Genomic DNA, 15,858 nt, shown 5'->3' on the forward strand with positions numbered 1-15,858 from the left:
TTTAGACGAGTACATTTTCTCTTCTTTCATGTTCACTAAAGAAGTTTAGATTACAAATCTCTTCTTTGAGGAATAAACAGCATTTTTATTCTTGACTTGCATCATCACTAATGAACTGTACTTGTCCTTTGGAACTACAAATACAATGTTGATATTTTGAGTTACCTGCTTCACATTTGCAACTGGAATCCTTGTTTTAAAAAAAACATTTCAGCAGCACCACGTGTTAAATCTATATATAATGGAAACTTTTAAAAAATACAGGCACTGTCACTGCCCTAATCACAGTGATTTCACTGYTTTCACAACTCACATGTATTGCCTTTGCTCTACATGGAAGAGATCCTTGCTTTCCATATTCTGCTCCAATAACGTTCTATTCTGCAGCATTAAAGTCTGGATTTGATCCAGCAGGTGTCTGTTTTCCTCCTCCAGGTTTCCTTTAAGTTGGCTGAGCAGCTGTTAAAACAGATGAAATTGCCCATGCATTTATATGGGAGTGTATTTTACATACAGATACCGAGATTATCAAGAAAATTTAGGTCTATAGAGGGATTCTGAGASTCAAACCAAACACAAAATCAAATCACGAATCAACTGATAAAAGCCTCTTTCATGCTTTAAATAATTCAAACCAGTTTCCCTAATAAATATGARCCTGAAATTTTGTATTGCCTGTACAGCAGGCAAATTAATTAGTCTTTGGATCCACTTCATTAGCTATAAACTAAATGACTGATTCTCCAGCACTTCATATGATTTTATGAACCTACAAATACAGTGATATAAATATTCCAATGACTCCAGCCATAACAAACAGCAAAATTCCCACATACCTCACACTGATTATTTAGTTTTGTTGATGTRATATCCAGTTGCTGGTACTGTTCTTTGAGTTTGGAAAACTCTGCTTCCAATCGTGTTTGTTCCAGTTTGGAATTGTTCAATAATGTTTTCAGATTCTTGTGGTCAGTTTGGAGCACTTCATTCTCCTTCAGGAGCTGACTGTATGTGTGAGTGAGCCTGGGATGCAAAGACACCATCAAAGARTACTCAAAATGAATTTGTTACCCACATTCCTCTGAAACATGACATTTCCAACTACTCCATAAAATACATTTACAAATTCCTTAATATCACATACTATAGGTAAGTTATCCCAGCCTAATTTTCCTAAGGATGTGTTCTGCATTTGAGCCAAACACTGTATATTTAAATACAAAGCAAGGTCTTCCCCTCACAACGAGTTTTAAGATTTCACTTTTCAAAGTAAAAGAACCTTATAAAACAGCCAGGATTTCTTGCCAACACAGGAATGGCCTAAACTCTGGCAAATCATGGAGGTTACATACATCCATTCCTGGGCTCCCTGTGTCCCTCCTGGCCCCTGCCATGTCCCTTAGTCCCACTGGATATAATGATTATTTTTGYGGGATGATGAGCATTTGGTATTGAAGCACCACGTGTTAAGAAATGTGAAGAAACACAACACTTGGTCAGGCTGCACTGGCACATGCTCAGGTGCAAGAGTTCTCTTTACCTTTCATTTTCATCACGAAGTTTTTTAYATTCTGCTGCCACAGTTTCATGTTTCTCACTTTGCTGCAGCATTTTGTCCTGCTCTGTCTTGAGAACCTTCTCCAGTTCTTCCAGCTGCCCTTTCTGTTTCAGCAATTGATTGTACCTACAAGCAAAGACAATATTCACTATTCTTTTTGTGGAATGACAAAAAATCAAAGGAATTTTGATCAAGTGGCCTCTGCTGAAGTTAAAATCTTTGATGCTGGTTTCACTCATCCTACCATCATTTTATTACAGTGTTTTTTGCTGAATGGCAGAATTTACCTGTCCTCCAAGTCCTTGTGCTCCACCTCCAAGTTTTTGTGTGCAGATTTGAGGCTGCCGTGCTTGGCAATGAGGGACTCGTACTCGGCTGCCTGGCGCTCGTGCAGCTGCTCCAGGCGCTCATGGTCCTTGAGCAGGGCCTCGTAGAGCGCCTTCAGGTCCTCGCGCTCCTTGAGCACGCACTCGTTCTCGTTCTCCAGGGCTGACTGCTGGATCAGCAGCTGGGCGTTCTGGTTCATCAGGGATGTGCTTTGGGAGTTCAGCGTGGAATTCTCAACCTGCAGCCAGAAACATTACATAGCCTGCATTATTTTATCACCTATTTAATACTTATTCTCTTGGGTTTAACCCTTTGCACCTTCATGACTCTTCTTGTTCCACTGACAACCTTTTCTTATATCCCAGCAGACAGCTCCAATCCAAAACATTCCAAGAATATTTTTATAGCAGTATTACAAGAAGTCATCGAAGCATGTGATTAAATTGACAGGGATGGATCAAATTATTATTTACTGTTCAATATCTGTTAAAGCGTTACCTTGCTGACAGCGCCATTTTCCTCTAGCATCAAAATATCCTAGAGAAATGGATCACCAGTGATCCTAATAAAAGTCAAATCTGTGACATGACTAAAATAAAAAGAACTTTCATACAAGCATAGAGATTTACGGATTAAAAAAAATCTGTACTGTCATAATGAAATCTTTATGGTATCCACACATCCTTTTACMATGAGAATTCCAACAGGAGCAACCATTTAACAGAGAGAGGGAAATAAATAACAGCTCCTGGAAAGATCTACCCATGTTCTGTCTGGTGCTCTTTTGCGGAACAGTACTGGTTCTCCAACAATTATGTCAGACTAGTATTAATGTGTAATAATTTACAAAAGCTTTCAATATTAGACAAATTWAAAAAACCCCAAACAGCCACCAACTTCACTTTTCATGCCTCTGGAAAGATTAACCCAATTTAATCCTTGGATATCTTAAAGAATTGATGCTTGTCACCTGACRGGTACCAATTTCCTTCTCTTTCCTGTTCAAGAGATGAAAACCACAAACTACTGAGGCTTCTAATACCCTCGGGGTATCTATTAAGGAAAAAAAATTCCATCTCTCACTCCAGTTCCTGCTGTTACCAGGGAACAAATCCCTTCCTGTTGGAACTGCAGTGTTCTTTGTTGCAAATGAGAAAGCTGAACCTTTCACTGGAAATGAAGTCATGTCTGATCGCATGGGTGTGCTGGGAAACTTCCCAGGCTGAATCCCGAGTTTGGTTAGGCCAGAATTCCCAGTCACCTTTTCAGACATCCTTTCCCTTGGCTGCTCTTTATGGGTATCAGGAGGAAGAGAAGAATCAGTTGCCCAAGAACAGTTTTGGCACAGTCCAGGTAGAGCAGCTCAGTCTGCACTACAGATTTAGCCAACAGTTCATCRCTCTGATTTTCCTACACATATTTCAACTTCCACTYGGACTTGCAGTTCATGGAAAATTGTCTTGCTACAGAGGAAAAGCCTGTGCTGCTGGGCATGAGGCAAAAAAGGAACTATACAGATACTTCTGGGTTTTTTTGATGAATGGAATTACAAAGTACRCAGAAAGCTCTGAAGCCCAGCAATCTACTCTCATCTGGTTAAATCGGATATTTCCATGCCATATCCACTGGTTTTTAACAACCAGATGAGGCACAGGGCGTGCACCAAGGTCCTGTTTTATTGGAGTGCTGTGCTCTAATGACATTTCAGCGTGGCAGCAGCAAAGTGCATCTGTGGGACAACAACATTCTGCTTTCCAGGAAGAGCCAGGAGACTCCAGGAGCTCATCAAATCCATTATTTGTTTTATTTAAACAGTCCTTGACATCTTGATATCCAACAACCCTTCATCCTTTCTGACACTGTTTACTACTTGTACTTCATTGCGGAGCTTTTATCCTGTCTTTAAGGACTTCAATTCTTAGAACAGCAAAAAGCATTAAATCCATTAAAAAGACGACTTTATGTCTAAAGAAAAAAGTATCTATTTAATGACCCTACTAAACTATAAGGACAGCATCTGAATTTTGGCCAGAAGAGCTGTAAGACTCTRGGGACAACCATTTTTATAATTTCCATTGTCACACATTATCTTTTTTATTGCCTCTGAATTATTTAATTCAGTCTTCACATATTTATGTAGCTTTCAAAATATTTTTAATATTCTATATTTCAAGTATAGAATATTAAAAGTATCTTGATTTTTCTTTTAGGTATGGCTTTACTGTTTTTTTTTCCTCTTTTTAATTTTTTTCTTTCTTTTTTAATGTTTATAAAAACAGACCAAATTTATTTGGATATATTTGGACACACTACTTCCTTGACCTAATTTAGATGTATAAATAAAATTAAAAAACCAAACAATCTTGGAAGGTTAGGTAAGTGAATATTCTACTCTGAATTATAAAGCCAAGATTCTGTACTACACAAATATGAAGGATTAAAACCAATTTCTAAAAGTGTAATTATTCATCACCAAACAAACTATTATTTGACTGCTGAGTGCAAATTATTTTCMCATCACCTTCTTTCCCATGTCTCTCCAGGAAGCAAAATGTGACTTTAAAGCTAATGATAACAACGTATTTTAAGTTTCGGGAAGAAAACCCCTTTAATTTTATTTTTGAARGCAAAATAAGGAAGCATTACCTGCAGCTTGGCATTCTGAGTTTGCAGAGTTGTGTTTTGCTCCTGCAGGGACACAGTCTGTCTCTGCAGGGTCAGGATCTGGGCCTGCAGGTTATTGCTCTGTGTCTCGAGCTGCTTCACCTGCGTTTTCAGCGCCTGCTTCTCCGCCTGCAGYGTCGCATTCTGGGGGTTTAAAATCACACAAAACCTCAGTTCACAGCTCATCCATGAACTCCCAAGATAAAACAGAATATTTTTCAGACTATACAAAGCGGCAGGACTGTGCAGAGATTTACAGGGTGAGATAAAACTGCAGAACAAAGTAACACACATTCGAGCATTTGTCACTGGAAAAAAACAGGTAATGGATGTTGCACCTACAGAGAAACAGGGGTGAAACCTCCAACACTCATGTAAATAGGGATTATATATTAGGGATTGGAGAGTGAGCTGCAGATTCAAAAGGGCAAATTCAGGTTTTCACATTTCCTTTTTAAATGCCTGTCMAGTGCTTTATGGCATCCCACAGAGCAGAATCCAGCTGCTACATAACCTGTATTTAATTCAGATTCTGCCTGGGATGGAAACAAGGTGATAAATTAAAGTGTCTTAACAGCACCCTCAKTTGCATTATTGGAACAGCTCACCACAAATAATTGCCGTAAGAATCATAATTAAAACACATCTTACATTTCTTTCCACCTCGATTAATCTATCTTTAACTTTCAATAATTCTCTAGTAGTCTCCTGGTTTTCTTTCTCCCACTTATTGACAGATGGATTTTCTTCTCCACTTCTTGGAGGTGAATTCTGAACCATCCTTTCCTCTTCTTGTCTTTGCTTGAGAGCTTCATAGTTTTTCTTCACCTGGAATTATTTAAGACAACTCAGGTTAGGTTTAGAATTTTCCATCTTAKATATCTTAATTCATTAATTTATTACCTGACCTGCCTTTTCTCAAAGAACAGCAAGTRCTGTTACTGTATTTGCAAATTTGGTTTTAGTACATGTTTAAGGGAATAGTGCACAAATTATTTATGGATATGGATAGCTTAACCCCAAAAACCAGGAGACCTCTCCTTTCTATTTAACTTCAGTGCTTTCAACYGTATCCCCCAACTTTTATACTAAAATCCTACAACCAGGGTGATCAGCATTTCCTTTTTCACACCAATCTACCAAGGTAGGTCAGAAAATGTAACTGGAAATGTCATCCCAAATCAAATCAACTCCAGGTTATTTATCCAGTWGATGTTTTCATGGCCAGCGAATAAACTCAAAAACTTTTCATATGATTTCAACGGAGTCTTAAAAGCATTCACACCTTTGTCCTACTTYCTATTACCTGAATGATGCCCATTTTTTGCAGTTTTATCCAGAAAGTATGGAAATAACAACAGCTCATATAGGAGTCATTCAATCTTACAGAAAAATGTCATTTTCCTTACTGTTTTCAGTTCCTGACGCAGCTGCTGGTTCAGATTTGTTGATTCTTCTAAACGAGCCTCCAAAGCAGCAATTTTTTCTTCTTTTATTTCCAGAGACTTCTTGAGCGTAGATTCTAATTTGGACTCCAAAAGCTTGTACCTACTGGTCAGCAACAAAAAYAAGTCTGTATTTCAAATAATTATTTAAGGTATTTAAATTCTAAAATGTTCTATAACAATCTCATAGCTACATTCAAGAGATACCTCAGCATTCACAAAATAACCAGAGGATGGTTGTCAAAACCATTTTTGACTCTTACTTTCTTTTAAAACATGTTAAGACACACAAAAAGCCCTGTTCAGGCACACCAGAGGGGTGATGGTTTCTCTGCATCATTAGTGTGTGGTGCCTGCACTCCTCCTTCTGGCTCCACTCCAGCGAATCCAGCGGGGACCTGAACTCAATTAGAATGTGAAGTATTTGGAGAGCAAGATTTTCATCAGTTCCTATTTCCTGCCAGCTCCAAAGGGGAGGACAGGGAAGGAGCTGGAGCACAGGACTGTGCAGGTGCACACTCATTTGATGCATCAATGTGCAAATTGCTCGCTCAGCCCAGCTGCTGATATTTTAAGACTGCTGCCACCCTTGATATGCAAAGCTTCCATTTTTAACCATATTCACGATATTGCAGGGTACCTAAACCCCCCAAACTGCCCATTTGGGAGAAAAGTGGTCAAATTAAACTGTTTTGATTTAGAACTGTGTGTCCTGTATGGAAAATACTGAAACCCACTCTCATTAATCACTTCTAAGCAGTTCAGTCCCTGTGTGTGGCTCAGAATCTTGAAAACATCTCTCTCCTCCCCGCAGTTGGATAAAATAAACCAAACCACTGATATCCCCCTTTCTAATCCTGGCTGCTGAAGGATCCATCAGTTTAGTGAAGGGAATAAACTGCAGGAGACTCCAGAATGGACAACGGCATCAGATCCAGTCAGGAAATGGAGCAGAAGACCAATGGGAAGAGAATTAATAAGCAGAAAGCTGTCCAGTAGCATCATGCAGCAGGATGAGAATCCTAGATTTTAAGATATGACAACTAATTCCCAAGGATTTACAGAATAGTAGGCAGCCTATGACTAGGAGAATATACAGTATTTCACCTTCTTGAACYGAMGCACRGATTTATTTGGCTAYAAGTAATTGCTGTAACTGAAAWGTTACACARTTACACAGAAAATAAATGAAGAAAAAGARTAATAGCAGATCCCAATATCCACTTTCATTTTCAACAATGAAAGATGGTACAAATATTTTAATACAAGTGCAAGTTGAGTATTTCGGATTCAAAGTCAAAATCCATACATCTGACCAAGGACTGCAGACATTTAGAAGGCAAGAAAAAATGGAAAGCGCTTCAAAGTTAACTCCTAAAATGTGGCCAGTTCAGACCTCAACAGAAACACTGAAGTGCTACCAACATCATTCATCAAAAACCACAAGCAACTCTTTCCAATCAGGCAGAGAAAAACGGTACATTTTTAACTTCCATCTTCAAAATGACAGAGGCAGATGAAAAACTACACTGGGAAGCCATTTTGCCCATAATGAAAATCCCCTCTTTACAGGCCTGATGAAAGAACTGCCTCACCTATGCATTGTTATGCAAGGAAAGCAATCCAGGCATCTTTGGGATGAATGAAAAAATTCAGAACAATGGAAAGGCAGGATATCGGCACAGCAAAATTTCAAACCAACCCAAGTCTTCACTTTGAAAACAAACAATGCCCTTTCATGAATCTCCAGCCCTACATGGAGCTTGGGAAGAAGCTCAAGCTCACAGCAGAGCCCAACCACTTCCAATCTTGATTAAACTTGATTAAATGTTGCTCCATTTGGATTTCACCTAAGTTTAAGCTTGACCTTGGATCAAGGACAAGTGTTTTTTTGTTGGCTATATTCACCTAAGGACATACCAAATGCTTATCAAGTGCTCTATGGAACACAGAAATGCTTAAATCAGACAAAATCCAACCAGCTGAAGTTCTTCTCCCAAACTCATCTGGAAGCTGAGAAATGCAGATGAAAAACACCAGCATAAAACAAGAAGTGGTAATACATTTATCCACAGGACTCTGACAGCACCCCAGTAAGAGAGCACTGGGAAAGGAAAGCCGGATTAAAACCCCAAGTGTTACTTGGTTTTTCCTTTGACACAGARGGCCTCAGATCAATCTCCATGCTCGTGACAATCACTTGGAATAACAGATGATGACAGCAGAACAGCACTGGGAAGTAAAGCTTGGCTAGAAGCCCACACTAGTCTGCTTTACTCCTGTCACCAATTCCCCTAAATCCCTGCAGGATAAGACAGAGGAGGAAAACACAGCAGAGGAAACAGATGTCAGGGCAGCAGCTGCTTTCCAATGGCAGGTGTGGAGGAGTGATGGAGCCACTACCAAGTTCTGGAGACACTCAARCACTGGATACTTCCCAGACAGGGAAGTGAGAATGCAGCTTCCTTTAGGAAGGAAAAATTAGAAGGAAATAGTYGCAAGGAAAAAGTGAGACAGTTTAAGGTAATCACTATGTGATAAAAGCCATTTGTGTCAGACAGGCAGTCAAAAAAGGAAAAAAAAMCCACTTTGAGCTAATTATCTTTTACTGCTACTGTTGCTGCTGCTGACTAGAGCATAAAACATGTTAATTATAATTAACTGTATCTCCTGACACACTTCAATGAGTCTCTTAGCAACAAAAAGTGGCAACTCACTGTCACAGTCAGCTGAATGTAACAGCACATCAGCTATCTAATTAATTTCCAAAAATACCAAATTCCATTTTGGGTCTATGAGTGTGCCTAAAAAAATCTAAGAGTATGCACAAAACCATGCTGTAAAACCACTTTATGAATAAAAAAGACCCCCATTTGTCGTCTCTGTCAGCAAGGCCTTGCCATTCTCACCTGTCATCACTGCTCTGTTCATCGTGCAGGAGACGCTCCTTGTTCAAACCTATTTTTTCAAGCTCGTGGGCAAGTTTTTCTAGATCATTGTTCATCTGTTGAGTCTTCAATTTCTCATTCACCAAGTCCTTGCACAGAAAAAGCTACAGTCAGTATTTTCAAAGAAATAAAATAATGTAGCCTTAGTTCTAGGAATGCTGAGACAAGGGTGTTGTATCACTACATGACTTGAATAATTCATCTTTAACTCTCCTTCAAGTTGTCACCTTTCAGCTGTATCAGATCTTACATTGTAACTAAARTATGGTTTCATTGTGCTGTAGAATTTCCCTTTAAATTTGGTCTAGCACACAACAGTGAAGGAGAAATGTTTCAGCAACACGTTGATATTCTTCTTYTCATGACTATGATAACAGAAATTTTGATCATCTAATGAATAAAGGTGCTAATAGTACACAGATTAAAGCAGAAAAAAACCCAAATCAGAAACAGAGATATAATTCCTGTACATTATGAAGAGATTATGATGGGAATGGAAATTCCTCTGTTTTTACCTCTCTCAAAGTGACCAGGGTTTTCTTATCAATGGTAGCTCTTTTCACCAGCTCCTTGTTTTCCTTTTCCAATTCTTTCAGGCGTAGACACGACTCTTTATACACAACAATTTCTTTAAACAGAGATTTATTCTCCCTTTCCAGATTACTAATTTTTACATTGTTTTCTTCTAAAGTACTATCTTTAATTTCTGCTTGTTGTCGAAGCCTTTTATTTTCCTTTTCCAGCTGCTTCTTATCCTTTTCCAGTTGAGAAGTCTCTTGTTCTAACAACTTATTCTCCTTTTCCAACTGCTCCAGGCGCTTACTAGAAATTTTTAACTCTTCCAAGTTCTTCTGCAGGGTCTGATTTTCAGACTCTAAATCTTGTAATTCACTCTCTAATTGCTGAATCTTCTTATTGCTGTTTTCCAGGGCTTTCTGTAGCCTTTGGTTTTCTGTGTCCAGGCCTTGGTAACTGACTTCCAAGCGTTCCGTCTTCTTGAAAGAGGCTTTCATGAGTTCAAGGCTTTTTTTAAGTTGCTCCTTTTCACTCTCCAGCTCCTTGTTTTCTAATTGTAACTGTGCCACTTTAATGCTTGTACACTTCAAGGATTCAATTGTCCTTCGTAACTCTAAATTTTCTTCATCGAGTTGGGAATTCTCCTTTTCTAAGGATTCTAATTGAAAAGTGAGGTTTTTTAGGCTATCCAAGGTTTTTTTCAGCTTTCTGTTCTCTGTCTCCAGGTCAGAGTTCTCTTGTTCTAAGGCYTCGATCTTCTCACAAGTGATTTTTAGGTTAGTGATTTTTTTCTGTAATAACTCATTTTCCTTCTCCAGACGATGCAGCTCATTCTCTAATTCTTCTGCCCTCTCCCCTTTCTCTTTGTAGTGTTCCAGTTCTTTCCTGATTTGTTTTTTTTCAAATTCAATCTTATTTAACTTACTGCTGGTCTCTTTGATAGACTCATGCAGGATTTTGTTTTCCTTTTCAATTTCTTTCATTCTYGCCTCAGCACTGATCTGTGAGCGCTGCCTTAAAGAAGTCACAGTTTGATTCAAGTGCTCATTTTCTTGTTCTAAGAGTTTAATCTAATTTGGGCAGAAAAATGAGAAACTGGTGAATCAACATGCCAACAAGGAACTGCCTCCATATATAAACTGAAAGATACTATGATATGAATATAAATTAAAAAAATTCTTGTGTTCTGCTAGTATTTATCTGAAGAATTACAAACATGATTTCAAGTTTGACAACAAAGTAAACCTTCAAATCTCTTCCCCTTGAATTTTAATAAACATAACTCCCAAACTAATAATGCACAATTCAAAACAAAGCTCTACCTATTTCTTAGCGTAATTTAATTTTCATTTCTGTTTATGCATTTAGATTGTTTTTTCTCTCTGTAATTTCCAGAGCTGTGTGTCCACAAAGAACAGGACTGCTGGCAAGTTCTAAACCAAACCTGAGACAGAGGGAGGTGTGGGAGCCACAAAAATGTCTTTGTTTCATTTGGAAAAAGTAGAGGTGATGGGTGGGATATGAGGTAATCTTGATCACAGTCAACAACAATTTGAGAAGAAACACATCAAAGTTACACTGGTTTCTGAGTTTAGAAGAACCCTTGGATATTCTGCTCCAAACCAGTTTCAGAGAAATTAAGTAATATTAGAATTATTTTCCTAGGAAACATATTCCCAGATCTACCTCCAGGATAACGGCAGAACTTACACCTTAATTTTTAGTATTTCTTGGCTTTTTGCGTTGCTCCAAATCATCTGGAATTATTTGGGCATGTAACACCAGAGAGCAAAATTCAGTAAAACTGTTTGGATCAATATTTAAGTGTACACTAATAACCCAGTGTAAGGGATGTTTCAACAATAAACTGTTTTGGAGAAAAGCAAAAGTSCTGCTTGCAATGAAAAACAGACTGAGAAAATTATAGGCTGTTCTTTCATAGGGAAATCTGAATAGAATTATTAATTACAGATCTGCAGCTCTGCTTCCAGCAATGACAAACTGCTCTGGAATATTCACCAGAAATTCATTAACAGGTGTCTAAAAACACAACTTTGGAGCACCTGGCACATCACTGAATTACCTTCCATGAATTCTGGTTCTCTAATCCCAGTTTCAAAAAAATCCTGATAAACGCCTCCAGAACTTTTGATGAGATCAAATGAACCCCACACAATTGACTCCAGAAAGCTTCAGCACAGAATTTTTTAAGACATATGAAAGACAGTGCTGACCCATGACGCCTTAAGTACGTTATTTTAAGCAGAAATAGTTCCACTGAAATATCAGTCCTAAAACAAGATATATATCTTTAAATGAAATTAAACTTTCCATGCCAAACTTTGTTTCTTTTTTTTTCCTTTTCTTCCTTCTGGAATTTAATTTACTGATTAAATAGGGYCTTTAAACATCCTCAGCATTTCCTGAAATACAATATTCTGTATTTCAAAATACTGTGCTTCAAATTAAAATAAATGGCAATGTCATCAGAGTATAACTAAAATTTATAAATTATAGAAGAGAGCTACAGTTCTAATTCTGAAGGACTCAAATCCCAAATCTGTGATTTCCAGAAGTTTCCACAATTCTTTTTCCTGCTAGCTGCCCTCCACCTGTCTGCTCTGCAGGCACCTCAGAAAGTGCCAGTGTCCAGCAGGCACAGGTACATCTTTTATCTTTTACCAAGACTCAGATGCCAGTTTTTGGCAGCCACAAAAAAATCCAGGTAGTCACAGCAGGAACCCATTCCAGTGCAGGSCAGGATTATGGAGCTGGACCCAAGGCTGATGGAATTCTCATCAATTCTCCAACATTAYTCCAAGCACTGCTCAGCTGCCTGGGACCTGTTCTCCTCCTCTGGGAGGTGTCTGGCTCCCCTCCAAAGTTCCAATTTTCTCTCCTGGCTGAGCTACACCCTCCAAGCAACTCCAGCAGATGCCCACAGAAGCCACAGGAGCGTTAGAAACATCAAAAAATTCTAAACCCAACAGTAAAGCCCCAGTCAAAAATGAGTCACGTCTCTCACTGGCTGCAGGTCTCAGAAAAGCTGTTTTCCTGCCGAAATGTTCTTTTTGGCAAATCCYCTACATTTACAATCCCTTTATGCCTGTAAAATCCTACAAAAGGAGACCAACAGAGCACAAAGTAGCATTAAAACTTTTGATTCTGTTACTTACTTGTCGCTCGGAGTTCTCTCGAAGTGCTTCAAGTGTCTTTTCAAGCTGTGCTTTTTCTTTCATCAAATCTTTATTCTGATTTTGACTGTTCTGAACACTTTGTTTCTCTTGGCTAATTTCATTCTCCAGCTCTTCAAGCTGGGAAGAGAAACAAAAGTTTTAAAATATACTTAAAAATTACACTCTTAGATGGGTTGAAGGCACCCCTATAGAAATGAATAAAGAAGCTTAAGGGAAAGAATAAAACAGTTTTCTAATCTTTAATTGAAACATTAATTTCTTCTGGGAATACATTTACTTCTGCCAGAATTTTCTCTCTGGCTCAGAATGCTGTATCTACAAAGTACTTTAGCATAAAAAAAAGGGTCAGATTTTCTCAGGCTCTGGGTATTTCCTCGAGCACCTTCTTTTTYTCTTAAAATTCCATTTTAGTGAGATTTATACTGCTCCTCCAAGACACTTTTAACTTAGGAAGGTTGAATGTTGTTTGATCTTACTTAACTATTTCAAGAGATAATTAAGATGATCCCTTGGGTATTAAATATATGGGTTTGTTTTGTCAAATGGATCCAAATTGCAGAGAGCAAAACTATTTAAATTTTAGAACACCCGAACATGATTTATCTGTTACATTTAAGTTGTAACAAGTTGACCTGAATGATCTGTGTGTGCTTCTCACACCTATTCCATTCTTTTGCACCTCCCAGCTACCTTTCAGCCACAGCACAGAGGCTGCTCCAAAAAACACCACCTTCTTAGGGATCAGAAAACTCATGGAACTATGGAATACAGAAGGGATTTCTTTAATTTACTTTTTTTTTAATTATCTCTTACCCACTCTAAGAATAGTCTTTCACCTTAAATGGCTGCTGAAGTCAAAGCTATTTCAGGAACTTTAGACATTTTCCTTCCACTGCAATTAGTCCCTGGGTTTGGGTGCTTTTTTTCCAATTTTTATCCTCTATAAATACCACTGAGTAAATTATTCTATTTGATACACAGAATTTGAAGAGTAAAATACAGTAGAACAGCACAGTTAAAMCTGACAAACTCCACTCTTGCTTATCAATTCCTTGACCCACCTTCTACTTCCTCAGCTAAAATGAGGACACAGGACCAAGTTTGCAGCTCAGACTCATCACTCACTCTTCACCTCGGCAGAAACACTTTGTCCTGCTCCATATTTACCAAAATTMATGTTCTCCAGTATTCTAAACTACTCTCATGACTCATCACATCCCCAATATTTTAGTATTTTTCCTCCTCAACTGGTCTAAGACCTTTCTGAATAAACAGATCACACTCATACATCAATACACAAGCAAAACCAAAGAGAAAAACAAACCTCTTYGAGGTGGTCTTATTTTTTACCATAAACTTAAAAACACTATAACACCATTTAGACCCTTGCAATATTTCACCCAAAATAACAGCAGTTCATAAAATAACCCTTTAGAAAGAAAATARCAAAGAACATGAGGCAGCTCTCACACAATCCAAGCACACCCTGACCATTACCTTCTTGCTAAGTCTTTGGTTTTCTTTTTCCATTTTCAGAATCCTTGAACTGCTGCCTTCCACAGAGTCCACTGCACTCTGCAGTTCTTCCACAGTCCTCAGCAAACTTTGGTTTTCCATTTCCAGTTTTAGTAACCTGCTGGATGTCAGCTCATTCACTTCATGGCCCAATGATTTCTGGGGCACTGCAGGAGAAAAACACCATTACTGAAACAAAAGGTGACTTATTACCTGGAGTTCTTGGGACTTTGAATTTTTAACTTAGGGAATTTAGCAGCTTTTGAAGGTCCCTCCAATGCCTTCTTAGTGACCAGAGCTGGTTAAGATTAGAAATGCTGGAAATTAAAATATGTTCTACTCTCCCAATGTTCCTCATTACAGCACAAATTCATTTCTCATAACCCAGGACATGTATCTTAATTTCCAGAAGTGTTTTACATGGGATCCAGTGTTTGTCCAAGCGTTTTATATTGGAAGAATCAAAATTTTTACCACAGCACTAACAATTACTCCTTAACCTTGAGAACAGCAAAGCAAGAAGAAGCATGATCTGTGATGCAGAGCAGAGATATCTGAATGGCAAAATAATGTAAATTCAAGGTATTTATGGGGTTTACAGCACAATTTACCTCAACAAGAATCACAAGAACAGGCTTTTCATGTAGGCTGTATCTCCATGGATACATGGGAATCTCTCCAGAGGACAACACACTCTGCACTTAGAAATCAGGACATTTAATTTCCTAATGCTCTGAGATTTCAATTTCCCTATCTCACCACTTTGCAAGTCTTAATATGGTTACCTTCAGAAAGTTCAGTAGTCCTATTAATCTGCTCAAGTTCCCAGCCAAGATGCAAAGATTCATCCATACTCTGCTTCTGAGCCATTTCTAGGGTCATATTTTCCTCCATAAGCTCCTCAATCTTCTTTCTGTCCATATCACGCTCCTTGAAAATTATTTCACAAGTTAAAAGTCTCAATACGTGCAAAGCATTTTATTACCTATTGTCTATTAATACCTACATTATTTTATCTTTATTATGCTGCCACAGGGAAGGGGCAAAGTGCTTTTTGAGATTTGCTGATACAGTGAGATGTGGAGGAACTGGCAAAAGTTGGGAGAACTCTGAAGGGAACAGTAACAACTAATAAAAAAGATTACAACAAAGAACCTCTTCTCATAACCTACAGCAACCACTTCTCGTTCTTCCAAAGTTTACTTCTCTCCAAATATCAGGGAAGTAAGAATAGGGGATAAAAACAGTATTTAAGTGACAACTGATGATCTTCACATCAAAATATTGATCCTATGGCTCTCATTAATGATTTTCTGCATTTATCATAGTATTTCTTCTCTCCCACCCTATTTTGAAGGCTTTTATGAAAAATGGAAATTAAATTCAATGCCTATCAGTTGCCTTTGCCACCCTTCCCYGACACTTACCATCTCCATGTCATGCAATTTAGCTTTTAATTGTAAATTCTCTTTTTCTAACTCATGCAATTTATCCGAACGGGCTCGGGTCCCCTCTAATTGATCTTCCAACATTGTCTTTGTTTCTAGCAACACTTGATTGTCTTCCTTTAATTCCTGCAAGAATTGAGCAACAATAAAAAAATAAATCTYCAACCAGAAGTATTTCCTTGCTCACATAAACTTTGACACCATCACATCCAGTTTTGGAAACTTCAAATAAAACTGGAA

The 15,858-nt window shown here is 38.2% G+C and overlaps 1 protein-coding gene across 1 annotated transcript in view; it reads right to left on the minus strand.

The window, feature by feature from the left end:
• CCDC88A (coiled-coil domain containing 88A) overlaps positions 1-15,858 on the minus strand; it is a 62,351-nt gene that overhangs the window by 15,974 nt on the left and 30,519 nt on the right. Inside the window, exons 11-23 of the mRNA XM_057382229.1 lie at positions 15,598-15,744; positions 14,956-15,100; positions 14,153-14,337; positions 12,635-12,772; positions 9,458-10,528; positions 8,904-9,031; positions 5,959-6,100; positions 5,201-5,377; positions 4,532-4,693; positions 1,846-2,123; positions 1,541-1,684; positions 837-1,023; positions 314-459 (exon numbers count right to left, since the gene is read on the minus strand). Coding sequence (XP_057238212.1) covers positions 314-459; positions 837-1,023; positions 1,541-1,684; positions 1,846-2,123; positions 4,532-4,693; positions 5,201-5,377; positions 5,959-6,100; positions 8,904-9,031; positions 9,458-10,528; positions 12,635-12,772; positions 14,153-14,337; positions 14,956-15,100; positions 15,598-15,744 — 3,050 coding nt within the window. The remainder of the gene's footprint in view (positions 1-313; positions 460-836; positions 1,024-1,540; positions 1,685-1,845; positions 2,124-4,531; positions 4,694-5,200; positions 5,378-5,958; positions 6,101-8,903; positions 9,032-9,457; positions 10,529-12,634; positions 12,773-14,152; positions 14,338-14,955; positions 15,101-15,597; positions 15,745-15,858) is intronic.

This window comes from Malurus melanocephalus, unplaced genomic scaffold (genome assembly GCF_030028575.1).
Source record: "Malurus melanocephalus ecotype Western Australia unplaced genomic scaffold, MMel_1.1 scaffold_13, whole genome shotgun sequence".
Classification (NCBI taxonomy): domain Eukaryota; kingdom Metazoa; phylum Chordata; class Aves; order Passeriformes; family Maluridae; genus Malurus; species Malurus melanocephalus.